Consider the following 18799-nt stretch of genomic DNA (forward strand, 5'->3'; position numbering starts at 1 on the left):
AATGTCTGTGTACACTATCCCTGATACAGTGAAAATAAAAAACTAAATTTAAAGAGAAAGTAAGCTTTATGAAATATCTTTTTGAGTGCGGACCTATCACATCTTTTGCATATGGTGTGATGGATGAGAGTATTTCTTTAACTGATCAGACAGAAAACAGACGCAACCCGTCTGTAGCCATAATCCGCCTTATTTCTGTGCCAACAGTCAGTCAGCCAGTCGGTGTCAGTCAGTCAGTCAGTGTCTCTCACACACACACACACACACACACACACACACACACACACACACACACACACACACACACACACACACACACACACACACACACACAGCTAGCAATGAGGAATTGGCTCAGGGGGCCAGAACTGATTGAATTGGCCCGGACTGATTTAATTGGCCAGGAATCAGGTGTCGGACTTTGCACGAAATCAAAATGAATGACTGCCCAGAATCGGCCCAAGTACATCGGTCCGTTTCCATCTACTGGAATTTTATACTTACATTTTATACATACAAATTATATCCATCCACAAAAAACATTTTGTGTCGGAGGAAACACCATACACCTGGTGACCGTGTCAGCGTGCATGCGCCTGGCCAGCCACAGGATTCGCTATCACCACGATGGGACAAGGGCATTCCGGCCGGCCAAGCTACTACTTAAAACAGGACTCTTAAAGAATTTAATTTAAATGTTAATTGTATTTTTTGACCACAGAAACAAAAATAAATAAATAATGAAATGTTAATTATATAAAGCAGCCTGTGCAATCATCTGCCAGAGAGTAGCCCCAATCGTCCAGAGCACCAAGTAATACTTCTGGGCCAGATAACTCACATCGGAATCGGCCTGAGCTCAATCCCCAAATCCAAGCCATAAGTAATACTGCTGAAGACGGCCTAGACTCGGGCCGAGTCTGACTATCAGCCGAGTGTCCCGACTCTCAGCCGGAATCGGCCCAGATCCACATTGCTAGCTGGGCTCTCTCTCACGTTCTCTTTGTCTATTTCTCTCCCTGTCTCTCTCTCTCTATTTCCCCCCTCTTGTTCTCTCCCTGTCTCTCTATCTCTATTTCCCCCCTCTTGTTCATAAAAAATCCTCACTATGCAGTGTTTGGTATTAAAGTGTAGGTGATAGGCCTCCCAGGTGGCGCAGTGGTCTAGGGCCACCGGAGACTCTGGGTTCGGGCCCAGGCTCTGTCACAGCCGGCCACGACTGGGAGGTCTGTGGGGTGACGCACAATTGGCCTAGCGTCGTCTGGGTTAGGGAGGGTTTGGCCGGTAGGGATATCCTTGTCTAATCGCGCTCTAGTGACTCCTGTGGCGGGCCGGGCGCAGCCTCTGTCCAGAATGTCTGGGTTTATCACCACTTTAGGGCACCACTGTGCTTGAGAACGTTCATAACAATGGCATGATGTGACGGAGGTGCAACCTATAAATAGAGTATTAGCTCAAAAGAACTGAGAGTTCCTGCACCTAAATATGACACCCAAAATGAGTATCAGCACCTACTGTATTTCAGTCCAAGTCAAGCACTAGCCTAAACATGCATACACCATCAGATGGAATTCATAGCAAGCAGTAGGGAGGGGGTGGGGAAAGAAAAGGATATATATATATATATATATATATATATATATATATATATTGACCATTATAATAATACATTTTATTTGGCCTTTCAGGACACTCAAGGACATCTTATATTTTATGTACAGCACTAGATTGTATTTCATGTAAGCCTATGTAATGAATTTGAATTATGCTTGATTATTTACTGGGGGCCATAAAAGCAAATTGTTTTTTTTTTTTTTAATACAAGGAGTTTATCACTTTCAAAATAATGGTCACGTTCTGACATGTGGCACTTCGCACTGATACTATGTGCAGTAAACAGTAGCTATCGCTGTATTGACTAGGCTACGCTGTGTAGGCTTCTCACCGTTAGCTAGCTAACTAAGACTCACTAGCCAACTTGGTAAGCAAAAAACAAGTAAAATGGCCAAACAAAGCTCACTGTTCCATTTTTTCAAGAGATCGGGTATATAAGAGGGTGTTGGAGCATTTGCCAAGTTATTTGACATCAGTGATTTTTCCATGAATGGCCTTCAGTCCCCCTTTATATCAATCACTGATTGCATTGCTCTAATTGAGGGCCTTAAAGACAATGATCAGAACTACAACAGCATTTTTATTCAACACTTTTAGAAATCATGAAACACGCTTCTCAACTTCTACTCGCAGGGACTACGTTATTTATAATAAGGGGGATGCCTATATGGAGAAAATCAGAACTCTTATTATATATGAAAATAGGCAAATGCATGGAAACAATGTTTATTTCCAGTCTAGTGTACACAGACGTTAACTGTATAAGATTACCTGTAACTCTGAATGTGCTCTTTTGATATTCCAGGTTATCAGTGCTGACGCAGAAGCAGAGATGCGAAGAAAGAATCTCAGGAGACAGAAGAGAGAATGGATACTGCCTCCTGCCAAAATCTACGAGAATACAGACTACACAAAAAGAGAGTACATTGCCAAGGTCTGCTAAACTAAGACACCAAGCAAAACATGACTAATCATAATGACTACTGAAATAAGCTGAAATCTGCATAAAGTGAAACTGCGCCACTGTTCGCACATTTCTTATTTTGTTTAGCTGTACTTGATTGAGCTTGCCTGGCTGGCACAATGGAATCAATGTAATAGTTCCAAAAGTGCAAAGCCACCCGTCTGGCACCCCAGGCAGGCTCAATAAAATAAGTATTTGAAAGAATACAACCACTATTTAAAACTCAGGTCTGTGGATGGCATGAGAAACTAAACGCTTGGAGGAATGAAACCAGGGACAGGTTTCTAACACATGGTTGCCAGAATGGCATTGGCAGGCAAGGCTGATGAGCATAAGTCTGGGTATTATGTTCACTTGGTTCATGTGAGAAAAGGAGGCAGAGATTCAGGTTACCAGCCTGTTTCATCTAGAGAGACATAGAAGTTGATTGTTGTGATGCTTATTTGGATGCAAATAAGCAGTTGGGCATAATCCTTAATCGTGAGTCACTCCATCCTGGCAGAAGTGGTTTGAGTCCTATGGAATTTTAACACATGATAAACAACTATACTGACAACATAGATACGTATAATTAGATGAAATACATTAGAAATGAGAAATAATTCATTTAGGCATGTAAAAAACATGTTTTTAAGACGTCAGGCCATAATAGAAACGTTTTAAATGTATGGATCATTGAGGAACTCCACAAGTTATATTCAGGTGTGATTATCCCTTTGTCTCTGTTTCCTTATGTTTGAATGTAATTTGTTTGTTCAGATCCGCTCTGATAAGGACAAAGAGGCGAAGGTGGAGTATTACCTGGCAGGGAAGGGGGCTGACAAACCCCCCTTTAACCTTTTTCGTGTCAACCCCGAGAACGGCTTTGTACGCATCACTGACATCCTGGACCGGGAGAAATGCCCCATGTACAACGTGAGTCTCCTTGACGTTATGATGTTGTCATCTATAAGAATTACATGGCAGTTATGACTGCAGTTTATAAGGTGTTTGTTAATATGTAACTGAAACAATATAACCCATATATTTTTTTTAAATATTATTTGCCCCCTGTCCCAGTTGACTGGAGTGGCCAGGTACAGAAACGGGACCTTGGCGGAAGCAAATATTCCTCTGCAGATTCATGTCATTGATCTGAATGATAACTCACCTTACTTTGAGCTCCACTCTGGGTCCATCGCAGAGTCCAGCAAAGCAGGTACATGACATTTTTTTAATTGTCACATACACCTGATAAGTGCAGTGAAATGTGTTGTTTTACAGGGTCAGCCATAGTAGTACAGCACCCCTGGAGAAGATTAGAGTTAAGTGCCTTGCTCAAGAGCACATTGACATATTTTACACCTTGTCGGTTTGGGTATTTGAACCAGCAACCTTTCAGTAACTAGCCCAACACTCAAACCGCTAGACTACCTGCCGCCAAATGCCCTCATATAAGACAGATACCCTATTCTCATTGGTGCTGCACAATCAGATTGGACATCATCCGACGTACCACACAGTATTTAACAAATCCAGAAACACATAGAGGCTGCCTCTTGCCTTTGGAATAACACGTCTCACAATGTCCTCTCCCATTGCCCCCTGCCCTGTGAAACATCAGGCACAGAAATCATGCAGATCATTGGGAAAGATGATGATCAGGAGGGGAGCATCAACTCTAAGATCCATTACAAAATCCTCAGCCAGAAACCAGCAGGGTCCGGAGCCATGTTCACCATCGATGAGAATACAGGGAAACTCTTCGTCAAGGATGCCACACTGGACAGAGAGGTGCACTTGATGAGGCCTTGACAGCCCTACAAACTGTCTGTATCAGAGGAGGCTGCTGAGGGGAGAACGGCTCATAATAATGGCCGGAACGGAGCAAATGGAATGGCATCTGGAAACCATGTGTTTGATACCATTCCACTGATGACACTCCAGTCATTACCACGAGCCCGTTCTCCCTAATTAAGGTGCCATAAACCTCCTGTGGTCTGTATGGTATTTTCAGACTATTTGGTAGCCAGAAGAGTCAAGTGCATACCAGGCAAGCTCAATCAAAAGCAGCTAAAATATTAACTGAACCAAGGTCTGATGTGAAATAGCAGTGTATGAAAGTCTCTTTGCTCTATCTTTTCTAGACTCACGATTCGTACACTATAATCATCCAAGGGACAGATATGGGCGGGGCAGCTGGAGGCAACACGGGAACAGGAACTGTGGAAATAAAGGTCCTGGACATCAATGACAACATCCCCACACTGGAGAAGGGGCAGGTAAAATATACAGCCTAGGTTTCAACCTTTCCTGAGATTGTTTTACATGCTGTGTTTTCCATGCCAGTGGGTCACAATCTGGGAATGATATTAATGATGAATAATAAATGTTTATAATACATTTCCTCATTTTACTGAGGTTATCCTTCAAATACATACAGTGCCTATAGAAAGTCTACACCCCCTTGAACTTCTAAAACTATTTTGTTGCGTTACAAAGTGGGAATAATTTTTTCTTTTTTCAACAATCTACACAAAATACATGTCAATAGTGGAAGAAAAAAATATATTTTTTAGATTAATGAAAAATAAAACTAATATATTTTGATTACCTAAGTATTCACCACAATGAGTCAATACATGATAGAAACACCATTGGCAGCAATTACAGCTGTGAGTGTTCTTGGGTAAGTCTTATAAGAATGTTGTAACTTGTATGGTGCAATATGGTACATTTTCATGTCTTGCCATTGATTTTCAAGCAGATTTAAGTAAAAAAATTAACTTGGCCACTAAGGAACTTTCTCTGTCTTCTTGGTAAGCGATTCCCGTGTAGATTTGGCTAGGTTATTGTTCTGCTGAAAGTTGAATTCCTCTCCCAGTGTCTGGTGTAAAGCAGACTAAAGTAGGCTTTCCTCTAGGATTTTACCTGTGCTTAGCTCCATTCCATTTCTTTTCATCCTGAAAAACTCTCCAGATGTCAAGCATGCCCATACCATGATGCAGCCACCACCATGCTTGAAAATAAGGAGGCAGTTACTCAGTGATGTGTTGTGTTGGATTTTGCCCCAAACATAAGGCTTTGCAATTTTTTATTATTACTTTAGTGCCTTGTTGCATACAGATGCATGTTTTGTTATATTTGTATTATGTACATTTCTATTCTTCTTTTCACTCTATCATTTAGGTCATTATTATGGTCACTACAATGTTGTTGATCCATCCTCAGTTTTCTCCCATCACAGCCATTGATCTCTGTAGCTGTTTTAAAATCACCAATGGCCTGACATCCCTAAGCAGTTTCCTTCCTGTCTTGCAGCTCAGTTTAGAGGGATGACTGCATCTTTGGTGTGTCTGCGTGGTTTAATAGATTATACACAGTATCATTATTAACTTGACCATGCTTAAAGATATATTCAATGTCTGATTTGTTATTGTTACCAATCACCGGCCCTCTTTATGAAGCTTTCGGAAATCTCCCTGGTCTTTGTAGTTGAATCTGTGCTTGAAATTCAATACTTGACTGAGGGACCTTACAGATGTTGTATGTATGAGGGGCAGATGAAGGGGTTGTCATTCAAAAATCATGTCAACCCCTATTATTTCACACAGAGTGAGTCCATGTAACTTATTATGTGATTTGTTAAGCCACATTTTTCAGTGGTGGAAAAAGTACCCAATTGTCATACTTGAGTAAAAGTATAGATATGTTACTAGAAAGTTACTCAAGTAAAAGTCAGCCAATAAAATACTACTTGAGTAAAAGTCTAAAAGTATTTGGTTTTAAATATACTTAAGTTTCAAAAGTAAATGGACTTGCTAAAATATACATAAGGATCAAATGTAAAACTATAAATAATTTAAAATTCCTTATATAATGCAGCAGATGTCACCATTTTCTTGTTTTAAAAATTGACGGACAGCCAGGGGCACACTAAAACACTCTGATATTATTTACAAAAGATGCATTTGTGTTAAGTGAGTCGGCCTGCCCAGAGGCAGTAAAGTAGAGATACCCCCAAAAAACTACTTAAGTAGTACTTTCAGGAATTTTTACTTCAGTACTTTACACCACTGCAAATTTTACTTCTGAACTAATTTAGGCTTGCCTAAACAAAGGGGGTGAATACTTATGCAACGACTATATTTTAGTTATTAAATTTGTAAACATTTGTAGAATTTTATTTTCAGTTTGACATTACGGAGTGTTTTGTTTAGATCAATAACAAACAATTACAATAAAATATATCTCAATCCCACTTTGTAACGCAACAAAATGTGAAAAAAGTTCAACGGGGTCTAGACTTTCTATAGGACTGTATCTGGCCGCCATTCAGCTAGCACAATCAGATGTCAAACTATTGCATGGCATTTATATTTGTACTGTACCATTGTAACGTGGGGGATTAAACAATAAAGGGACCTCAGCCTGTTACCTATGGCAGAAACATCCTGTATAACATACTGTATATTTGTTGAGACTGATCCCTGCCATTGTTCTGTCAGTATGCAGGGAACATTGACGAGAACATTGCTGATGTCATTGTGATGAGGATCAAAACAGTGGACAGAGATCTAGAACACACAGATAACTGGCGGGCCGTCTTTCACATCACCCAAGGCAACGAGGACGGACTCTTCTCCATAGAGACGGACCAAGACACCAACGAAGGCATTCTGAAGCTGATCAAGGTATGACTGGACTCTAAGACCTCACTCAATGTTGTTTGGACATTTTGAGCTTATGTTATCTGACTGTATTTTCACATATGGTTTGAGTTGTCAAACTCAGTTCTGTAGATGCCTATTGACGCAGTATGTCTAAGAGGTTAATATATTTTTTCCTCATCTCAAACCCACAGGCAGTAGATTTCGAGGAAGTCCAGAAATTAGAACTTGGAATAGTCATTGAGAACGTAGCTCCTTTTGTTGTAGGGAGTGCTGTAGCGATGGATGTGGATGTTTTTGCTGTGGGGGGGGGAGGGCCGGGAGCTGGAACTGGAGATGGGGCTGGAGCTGGAGCTGGGGCAGGGGCTGGAGCAGGGGCTGGTGTTGAAGTAGGAGTGGATGTTGGGGGAGATGTGGGGGTGAATGCAGGGGTGGATATGAATGTAGATGCTGGAGCTGGGCCCGGGGTAGGTGTTGGGGCTGGGGTTAAACCAGGAGTTGGGCCTGGGGTTAAGCCTGATCCCAATGGGAAGCCAAAACCAAAGCCAAAGCCTAAAGGGGGGAAGAACTACCCGATTTTGATCGCAGTTAACAACATGCCGGAAGGTCCAGCATTTAAGCCCAGCACCAAACCTGTGTCTGTCTCTGAGGATCCCAACAAAATGCCGAAGGATGGAGTGATCGCGTCGTACCCTGCTGTGGACGGAGATACAGGGGAGCCTGCTGAGGACGTCAGGTTAGTGGGCTGACCAAGGAAACGACCAGAAACGGGTAAAATTATCAGTCTGGTGATCAACAGTAATATAAAAGCTAAGATGTCAAAAACATAAGAGGGTGATTCCTCACAAAAGTCAAACAAAAAAAGACCACGTTTTTGAAGATTTCCACTAAATGTAATCCATAGACGGGTCCTTTGAAGGAAAGATTGTTGACATATATTTGACATTTGCATCTTAAAAAGCATAACTGAGAAATAATTAATGATGACATTTTGAGACATTTCGGCCTTACCCAGGCCTCTTTGAGACTCCATGTTGTAGGTGTTACAAAGCTAAAGTTGGTGTAGTATTTTGATTTCAATTACACATTTCTTACATACATGTAAGAACATTAAAAAAATATAACATTTTGATTTGGCAAATGTTTCTCTACATTGTTTAACATAATACTCTACGGGCATATCAAAGTTCCATAGTGGGATCACTGTTAGTTTAACGTTATGGCCCATTTTATACAGAGAAATTGGAAAAGTAGGCAGTGTACCCAATCACATCCCTCCTTTTACTTGCATCATTGCACATCCTGCAAATAACTAGCAAAGGGCGACCATTTGTTATCCTTTTCAGGTTCACTCTGTTAGTAATGCTTACAAATTGGGTCATAACACTAAAAATAGCAGATCCCACTTTGATATGCCTGTAGATTATATTATGTTCAACAATATATTGACACATTTGCCAAATCAAAAATGGTATATTTTCAATATTCATGTTAATATTCATAAATGTGTGTAGGAATTGTTTTGAAATGTGTATCTTTTTTAATTGAACCTTTATTTAACTAGGCAAGTCAGTTAAGAACAATTTTTTTTTTTTACAATGACGGCCTACCAGGGAACAGTGGGTTAACTGCCTTGTTCAGGGGCACAACGACAGATTTTTACCTTGTCAGCTCGGGGATTTGATCCAGCAACCTTCCGGTTCGCTCTAACCACTAGGCTACCTGCCCAGCGGCCTTCGATCCAGCAACCTTCCGGTTACTGGCCCAACGTTCTAACCACTACAGGCTACCTAATTTGGAAATCAAATTACTACTACACAATTACAGAGCAAGCGGTAAAGTTTCATATGACACCAACTTTCACTTTGTACAGATTAAACATGTCTTTTTACAAATATTCCAACTTCAATTAATTATTTACACTTTAAGATACAAATGTCAAATATCTGACTACAATCCTTTCTCCAAAGGACCATTAGCCTAAAATAATTTAGTGGTGAAAATCCAAAATAATGGTATTTTTTGTTCTTGTTTCATTAGGAATCGCCCAAGAGTTGCATATTCAGACTCTTAATGCGTCTGTAAGTTGTCTTCTTAATATTAATCCATATTCCTTACTGCATTTTCCAGGTATGCCAAAGCCTATGACCCAGACAGCTGGGTGACCATCGATGACAAGACAGCTGAGATAAGACTTATCAAGACGCCAGATCGAGAGTCTAAGTTCTTGGTGAATGGGACATACTTTGCCAAGATACTCGTCATTACCCAAGGTACTGTAAGATACTTTAGCGTCTAGCTAGGGCTTAATACAGAAATGGACTAAAATACTGACTGTCATCTTCATTCTTCTTCATTCTTCTACATTAATATGAAGGTTAGCCTGTTAGAAATTAGCCTCAACTGTAACTGTCATAAATACTTCTCATAATTCAAAATGATCTTCTTGTCTTATGCTGTTGGCCCAGTTTCTAATCTAGTACAGCTGGGTGTGTTGCTGAACTCTCATCCTCCCTTAACAAGTTCAATGTTTATGAGAGCGGGTGGAAATATTTGCCGGAGATAATTCATCTTGGAAAAAGCACAGCAGAGACCGGTCCTTTTAAACAGCTTAACTATTCAGGGTGTAGGCTTATTGCTCAACTAAGGGAATCAAATGTGATGACAATGGAGAGATGCCTGTCAAAAACAACAGCATGAAGCAACACGTCTATCCATCAGAACTGAAAACTAATCAGAGTTTATAGATAGATACAGTGCCTTCGTAAAGTATTCAGACCCCTTGAATTTTTCCACATTTTGTTACGTTTCAGCCTTATTCTAAAATGAATTAAATAAAAATTGTAAAAATGCTCAGCAATCTACTCACAATACCCGATAATGACAAAGCAAAGCAAACAGGTTTTTAGATTTTTTTCCTCAAATTTATTAAAAGAAAAATCAGAAATACCCTATTTACATAAGAAAATAGACCCTTTTCTATGAGACTCGAAATTGAGCTCAGGTGCATCTCGTTTCGATTGATCATCCTTGAGATGTTTCTAATTTGAGTCCACCTGTGGTATAGTCAATTGATTGGACATGATTTGGAAAGGCCTGTCTATATACGTTTCAACAGTAGACAGTGCATGTCAGAGCATAAACCAATCCATGAGGTCAAAGGAATTGTCCATAGAGCTCCGAGACAGGATTGTGTCGAGGCACAGCTCTGGGGAAGGGTACCAAAACATTTCTGCATGTATTGACTCAGGGGGTTCAATACTTATCTAATCAAGATACAGTAGAGTGTTTTATTGATCTTTTACAAATGTTAGAATTTTTCTTCTACTGACAGAGTATTTTATGTAGATTGTCGACAAAACATGACAATTAAATCCATTTGAATCCCCTTTGTAACAACAAAATGTGGAAAAAGTCAAGGGATGTGAATACATTCTGAAGGCACTGTAAACTAAAATGAAGGTCCCCGAGCTGCACAAAAGGTGATATCTAGAACCGTGCAGAATCCTTTCCACTGAGGGTTTAACATGGAACCCAAAAGCATTTTCTTGGAACCAAAAAGGGCTCTCCTATAGGGACAGCCAAAGAACCCTTTTGGAAGCATTATTTTTAAGAGTGTATCAAGCCAAAGTACTGTCCCTGTGGTAACACTTCACTCAATGCTGAAAGGTACAGTATAATGCAATATGATCCAGTTACAATGCATTATAAGACTTGTCATTAGTATGCCTGAAACTGTGGTCTGTATGAGTTTGACTATGAAAATATCTATTGTTTTACAGATATGCCCTCTAAGACAGCCACGGGCACCATAGCCATCCAGGTCCAAGACTCCAATGACCACTGCCCCATGCTGACTACTACCTATGAGAGCGTGTGCTCGGGCAAACATACGGTCAACGCCACCGCGTTCGACGAGGATGTCTCGCCCAATGGAGCTCCGTTCACCTTCACCGTGGTGGCTGAGGGGACACGTGGCAAATGGGAAATAGAACACATCAATGGTAAGAACAGTACAGGAACATTTACAGTGCTTTCAGAACATATTCACACCCCTGGACTTTTCCACATTTTTTGGTGTTACAGCCTAAATTTAAAATGGATTAAATGCCATTTATTTGTCACTGGCCTACACACAATACAGTACATCATAATGTCAAAGTGGAATTATGTTTTTCAAAATTTGTACAAATGAATTAAACATTTAAAGATGAAATGTAATTGAGTCAATAAGTACGCAACCAATTTGTTATGGAAAGCCTAAATAAGTTCAGGGGTAAAAATGTGTTTAATAAGTGACATAATAAATTGCATGGACTCACTCCATGACTTCAATCTGCTTGAAAATCTATGGCTATTTATAAATAAAAAATAAAATTGTGCCGTCTGGTTGGCTTAAAATACGGAATCAGTGTATTTTAGCAATTACATTTACTTTTGAAACTTAAGAATATGTCAAACCAAATACTTTTAGACTTTTACTCAAATAGTATTTTACTGGGTGACTTTCACTATTACTTGAGTCATTTTCTATTAAGGTATCTTTACTTTTACTCAAGTATGACAATTGAGTACTTTTTCCACCACTGTCAACAACCAATTTGACAGAGCTTGAAGAACTTTGAAAAGAACAATGGGCAAATATTGTGCAATCCAGGTGTACAAAGCTCTAAGAGACTTACCTAGAAAGACTCATAGTGGTCATCGCTGTCAAAGGTGATTCTAACATGTATTGACTCAGGGGTGTGAATACTTATGTAAATGAGATATCTGTATTTCATTTAAATCCATTTAAAAAACATGTTTTCACTTTGTCGATATAGGGTATTGTGTGTAGATTGGTGGAAAAAAATATTTTATCCATTTTTAATTCAGGCTGTAACAACAAAATGTGGAATAAGTCAAGGGTATGAATACTTTCTGAAGGCACTGTCCATTGTCTAACTGTTTCTCATCAGGAAGAGGAACTAGACAATGATATTTCTGCCCCCTTAACTGCTTGCAATAGCACTCAAACCCCTCACACCAAAAATTATATTAAAACAAATGACATAAAAGTAAGAGCTTACCAACATAAATTAAGTTAATATGCACTGTAATGATGCAGTCAAACATTTCATCCATATTCATGGAGATTCATAGTATCTCTCTCTGTTTCTCTCTCTCTCTCCCTACATCCCTCCGTATCCTAGGCACGACGGCTGTCTTGCGATCTACTGAGGCATTATGGCCGGGTGAGTATGAGGTGAGCGTGGCGGTAGCAGACGAGCAGGGCCTGTCCTGCCCAGAGCCACAGGTGTTCAAGGTGGAGGTATGTACCTGTTTGGAGGGGGAAGACTGTGGCTCCAGGACTATCAGTTTACGCCAAAAGACCACCGACGCCATAATTGGTACCCCTGCCATCGGACTGCTCATCTTAGCCAGCTGTGTTCTGCTACGTGAGTTGGGCTATGCTAAAGACACTCATATTTCACACACACACACACACACACACACACACACACACACACACACACACACACACACACACACACACACACACACACACACACACACACACACACACACACACACACACACACAAAGTCATGCCTCACAAGTTTATTAGGAATACACATCAGTTCATATAGACACAACATGTGCGCACACACACGTCATACTCACCCTGAAGTGTGTCTCCTTGTCTCTGTGTTTGCAGTGGTACCTCTGATGCTGCTGTTCTGTCAGTGTAGAGGAGCCTTCGCTGACCAGTTCACTGACCTGCCGTTCGATGCCAAGGAATACCTCATATCCTACCACACTGAGGGAAAGGGAGAGGATAAGGTGATGCCTTCTTCAAGTTCCCATATTGACATTGTAACTATGTTGTCAGTTTGTCAGTTATGAGATGTATAGCTTATTATATGTAAAATATTCACAATTACAAACATCAACATACTGTATGTGACATACATATTCAATGCTTTTACGTAAATACACTATATGGCCACTATATACACTGCTCGTCGAACATCTCATTCCAAAATCATGTGCATTAATATGGAGTTGGTCCCCCGTTGCTGCTGTAACAGCCTCCGCTCTTCTGGGAGGCTTTCCACTAGATGTTGGAACAATGCTGTGGGGACTTGCTCCCATTCAGCCACAAGCATTAGTGAGGTCGGGCACTGATGTTGGGCGATGAGACCTGGCTTGCAGTCAGTGTTCTAATTCATCCTAAAGGTGTTCGATGGAGTTTAGGTCCAGGCTCTGTGCAGGCAAGTCAAGTTCTTCCACACCGATCTTGACAAACCATTTCTGTATGGACCTCGCTTTGTGAACAGGGGCATTGTCATGCTGAACAGGAAAGGGCCTTCCCCAAACTGTTGCCACAAAGTTGGAAGCAAGGAATTGTCTAGAATGTACAGTAATTGTAGCATTACGATTTCCCTTCACTGGAACTAAGGGGCCAACCCCGAACCAAGAAAACAGCCCCAAATTATTCCTCCTCCACCAAACGTTACCATTGGCACGTTCTCCTGACATCCACCAAACCCAGATTCATCCGTCGGACTGCCAGATGGTGAAGTGTGATTCATCACTCCAGAGAACGCGTTTCCACTGCTCCAGAGTCCAATGGCGGCAAACTTTACACCACTCCAGCCGACACTTGGCATTGCGCATGGTAATTTTAAGCTCCCAACAAACAGTTATTGTGCTGACGTTGCTTCCAGAGGCAGTTTGGAACTCAGTAATGAGTGTCAAAAATATTTTTACACGCTATGCACTTCAACACTCAGCGGTCCTGTTCTGTGAGCTTGTGTGGTCTACCACTTCGCGTTTAAGCCATTGTTGTTCCTAGACGTTTCCACTTCACAATAACAGCCTTTACAACTCTAGCAGGGCAGAAATATGATGAACTGAGGTGGCATCCTATGCTGAGCTCTTCAGTACAGGCTTTTCTACTGCCAATTCTTGTCTATGGAGATTGCATGGTTGTGTGCTTGATTTTATACACCTGTCAGCAACGGGTGTGGCTGAAATAGCCAAATCCAGTAATTTGAAGGAATGTCCACAAACTTTTATTGTATGTAAAATAGGTAATTTTAAGATTGTGTTGCATTCCTATGGTTATTTGACATGTATCAACATGTCGGTTTGATTGTCTATTTGTTTTTTTGTTTTGTTGTGTAGGAGGTGCCCCTACTCAGTATTCCTACAACCGTAACTGATGGAAGGGCTGCACTAGGAACAGGATCAATTCGGCCAGCAAACATCGCCACAAAATCCTCACGTAATACTTCAAACAATATACGTCCGAGCAGTGGGGTCTCCAGTGAGGACATGCATACACTGCGTCGGGAGCAGAGCCACATGGGTATGGAGATGGACTACACCTATGGACTCCAGAATGGTGGAGGCTTTGAGGCTAGTATGGGGCTGGGAAGCAGCACCATGCATTCCAGATACACCACACACACCTCACATGTCAAACAAGACATCTATGAGGACATGGCACTCCCATGTACTTTCCTGGATGGCTACTACTCACAGGTAAATGGTTGAACATCTTTGTTATGAGGGAAAATACTGTATTTCAATAATGCAGAAACTGTTGAAAATGTCTTAAGACCACATTTGATTTAGGTCCCCAACATATACAACATTAGGTCTCGAGCATGTACAATCTAAGTTCTGATCACAAAAAAGGCACACGGTATGTCAAATGAGTCTATCTTATCCCCTCATGCAGAAAGTGACATGTGCATCTCAGAACCCTCCACTGAAAGACAGTAAGTTGGTGTATGACTACGAGGGCCAGGGCTCTCCTGTCGGCTCGGTGGGATGCTGCAGCCTCCTGGAATCTGACAACGACCTCCAGTTCCTCAATGACCTGGGGCCAAAGTTCAAGACCCTGGCTGACATCTGCTCTCCTCCAAAACCTCAACCCAAACCTCAACCCAAACCTAGAATGGTGGAGCGCATCTTCGAGCCAAAACACCCCGAAATCAAAAGAGAGAGCATCGTCACCGCCAGCAATGTCAACATCACCAAATCTTCCATTAGAAATGTCAATATCAACCAATCGTCCACCAGCACCAGCAGAGTCAATATCTCCCAAACACCTCCCACCAGTCCCCCTGCCACTGGGGTTAGTAACTTCTCTAACAGTCAGTGCGCCACTTTCCCACCGCCCCCTACGCAGACGATTCTGCTGCAGCAACAGCCTATGTACTACACCACCATGCAGCCCGTGGTGCAGCCCCTGATGCAACCCATACAGTATGTACTGGCTGATGGCGGCTCTACCACCAACCTAAAGCGTATGGTAGTGCTCAACGGGCCCCCTGTGTCTGGAAGCATGGGAAGTCTGGGAGGCCTTGTCATCCAAGGCAACAGGGTCATATCAGAGACCTCCACTAGCCCCATCAGTCCCAGTACCCCAGGAAGCCCCACCATGCTGGGGCTGGGTAGTCCCAGAAGCCCTGGGTGGATCCAAGGCTCCCTACCCAGGGGTGGCCTGGGTGGTCTGTCTGTAGTGGGGCACAGCCCTGATGGTAACTATGTTTACATGGAAAGGCAGGTTAATGTAAGTGGAGAGCCACAGGTGGGGTATGGGGTCCCAGGTGTACCTTCTCAGGGCAGTTTGCCCAGGGGTGCGTTCCTGTTGAAGGAGGCTGCTCCCCCTCAGGGGGTTTTAGGCCTGGCAGCCCAGGGTGTGGGTGGGGGTGGTGGAGGTGTGTATGGCGTTATGCCAGGACACACCTTTACAAGGGTGAGGCAGGTTGGGGGTGGGCCTATTGGGGTTGGGCCGGCTGGAATGGGGCCAGGGGGGATAGGGCAGATAGTTATAGGATCGCAGGGACTCCCAATGTGGGTGCCACTGAGCCCCCCAGGGGGTAGCCGTGGACAGATGGAGGGGGCAGCGCCAACAGGTGATTCTCAACCAACTCCGGTTACTGTTGAAATACCAGAGTCCAGAGTGGCAGAGATTGAGAGGAAACTGGTGTTTGAGGGCCATAGTGAACCAGGTGAGCAAATAGAGGAGGAGGAAGAGGAGGAAGAGGAAGGGGAGGAAGAGGAGGAGGAAGAAGAGGAAAAGCAGGAGGAAGAGAATGAGGAGGAGGAAGAGGAGCCTTTAGAACAGACAAAAGAAACAGCTGTGACTGAGGAAGAACCCGTAACTTTAGCTTTGGCCTCAGAGCCATCAACAGAACAGGTTGAGCCATCTGAGTCACTGGAACACAAACTAACATACCAATTCATTGAGTCAAGCCATCCAACAGATGAAGATGCATCAACTCAATTAAATGAAGTCTCTGGAGCTCTCGATGAAGAAGGCCTAGTTGACTCTGAGGACCAGCTGTCTGATGAGGATGTGTCCATGGTTGTCGAGGCCTCCTCAGAAGAAGCATCCATGTCCGAATCAGACATTATAGATTTAGTTGGTACAGATCAGCCAACTGAGGATGAAGACTCTATAGATCTAGTTGGTACAGATCAGTCAGCCGAGGAAGAAGACATTATAGATCTAGTTGGTACAGATCAGCCAGTCAAGGAAGAAGACATTATAGATCTAGTTGGTACAGATCAGCCAGTAGAGGAAGAAAACAATATAGATCTAGTTGGTACAGATCAGCCAGCCAAGGAAGAAGACATTATAGATCTAGTCGGTACAGATCAGCCAGCCAAGGAAGAAGACATTATAGATCTAGTTGGTACAGATCAGCCAGTAGAGGAAGAAGACATTATAGATCTAGTTGGTACAGATCAGCGAACCGAGGAAGAATTAGCAGAACTGACTCTGGAAGAGGAAGTGGTTTCAGAATCGCAGGAATTTCAGCTAACGGTGGATCCAGTCACTAACGGTCAACTAGAGAAGGGTATTACTGAGACAGAAGAGATGATGGTATCAGAAGCACAGCAAGATCCGGTCACAGTTGATGACATCACTGATAGCCAAGAGGAGGGTACAGCTGAGGAGGAAATTATGTCACAGCTTCAGTTAGATGAGCTCACAGTAGATAGCCTAACAGATAACCAGGAAGAGGAGGGGAAGGCACCTGAAGAAGTTTTCTTAAAATCAGAATTGCTCATAGCGGCTTACAGTGCACTTGATGGCCAAGAAGAAGAGGGTAGTCCTGAGGAGGAATTGATGTCAGAGTTGCGGCAGAATCAGCCAATATCACATAGCGACACTGATGTCCAGGAGGAGGGAAGTCAGGGAGATGAGGAGGCAGCACTGAGTGCTCAGATAGGAGAGGTGAAGGGAGAGATGGAGGAAGAAGTGGAGGAAGAGATGGAGGGAGAAGAGGAGGAAAAGGTGGAGATGGAGGAAGAGCTAGAGGGAGAGCTAGAGGGAGAGCTGGAGTCTTCCCAGGCGACAGAGGAGGAGGTGGAGGGAGAGGTGGAGTCTTCCCAGGCGACAGAGGAGGAGGTGGAGGGAGAGGTGGAGGAAGAGATGGAGGGAGGGGTGGAAGAGCTGGAGGGAGAGCTGGAGGGAGAGGTGGAGTCTTCCCAGGTGACAGAGGAGGATACTTCTGTGGTACAGAGTGAAGCATTTGATGAGTCAGCACCAGAACAGGAGTACACAGAGGTAGATCAGGACATAGAGACATCAGAAGAGACTGAAACACTAGACTCAGAGAACATAGAGGACATACCAAGCCGGTATACTAGAGGCCTGATGCCAACGTCAGGTGATGGAATGATAGACGAGGGCACTGTTGTTAGGGAGAGCCAAGTTTCTGTTGATCAAGATTTATCTGGAGGCGCAGACTTAGTGACTGTGGAGGGTGAGGTGGAGTCTGTTAAACTAGTAGCAGAAGAAGCTGTTTGTTCAGCCCTAAAGGCTACAGGTGATGTAGAGGAATCTGAAGAGGATGACGAGGTGGGAGAGAGTCTGGTCACCTCTCGCCAAATCGCTGAAGTCAAAACACTAAGAGAAGAAGTAGACGATAGTGACAATGTTGTAGGAGAGGAGATGGAGTCTGCTGTTGAGACAGTTGAGGAAGTAGAGGCTAGTGCTGACCAACAGACAGAGTCCACAGTAGCTACAGAAGAGATTGAGTCCCCTAGCGAAGAATTGGCCGAGGACCTAGAGGTGACCTCTTCAACACCAGAGGCTACAGGTGAGGTTGCTGTTGAGGCAGGTGAGGCTATAAATGCAGTGGCAGGTGCAGCAGTGGATGATACAGTAGTGGAGGCTGCGGGTGAGACATCAGGTGAGGCCGCAGGGGCAGCTGGTGGGTCAGAACAGGCCCCAAAGACATTGGCTTCATCTTTCCGTAGCAAATTCAGGATGGGCTCCAAGAAAGAATCTACTCCCAAGAGTCCAAAGAGTCCCACAGCAAAGTGCAAACAACAGTGAGAGCTCTTTGCACTCAGCCATAATGCAGAGAATATTTTTGTGTATATATCTGACTTTCTGTTTATAGGTTTTTGTCCATTGGTTTTGCTTCACAGGTTTATGTTTGTCAGTCATTGTTTTCTCAATCATAGATGTAACGGTTTTCTAGTGGTGATGAAGGAGAGTCGGACCAAACTGCAGCGTGTCGATTGCGATCCATATTTATTAAACAAAACGTAAACACGA

At 42.8% G+C, this 18799-nt stretch overlaps 1 protein-coding gene across 1 annotated transcript; it reads left to right on the plus strand.

The window, feature by feature from the left end:
- Positions 1-7508: 7508 nt before the first annotated feature.
- Positions 7509-18574, plus strand: LOC112251614 (desmoglein-2-like). The gene is made up of 8 exons (XM_024422587.1): positions 7509-7963; positions 9358-9500; positions 11010-11231; positions 12420-12665; positions 12926-13050; positions 14398-14757; positions 14957-16235; positions 17982-18574. The coding sequence occupies exons 1-8, from the start codon at positions 7509-7511 to the stop codon at positions 18572-18574; spliced, it is 3423 nt and encodes a 1140-aa protein (XP_024278355.1).
- Positions 18575-18799: the final 225 nt, after the last annotated feature.

This window comes from Oncorhynchus tshawytscha, linkage group LG05, assembly GCF_018296145.1.
Source record: "Oncorhynchus tshawytscha isolate Ot180627B linkage group LG05, Otsh_v2.0, whole genome shotgun sequence".
Classification (NCBI taxonomy): domain Eukaryota; kingdom Metazoa; phylum Chordata; class Actinopteri; order Salmoniformes; family Salmonidae; genus Oncorhynchus; species Oncorhynchus tshawytscha.

Bases quoted from the DNA above. Each gene is read 5' to 3' on its own strand.
- LOC112251614 (XM_024422587.1), top strand. From the start codon at position 7,509: ATGGATGTGGATGTTTTTGCTGTGGGGGGGGGAGGGCCGGGAGCTGGA. The intron at 7,964-9,357 runs GTTAGTGGGCTG...TGCATTTTCCAG, and splicing joins GAGCCTGCTGAGGACGTCAG to GTATGCCAAAGCCTATGACC. The intron at 14,758-14,956 runs GTAAATGGTTGA...CCCCTCATGCAG, and splicing joins TGGATGGCTACTACTCACAG to AAAGTGACATGTGCATCTCA.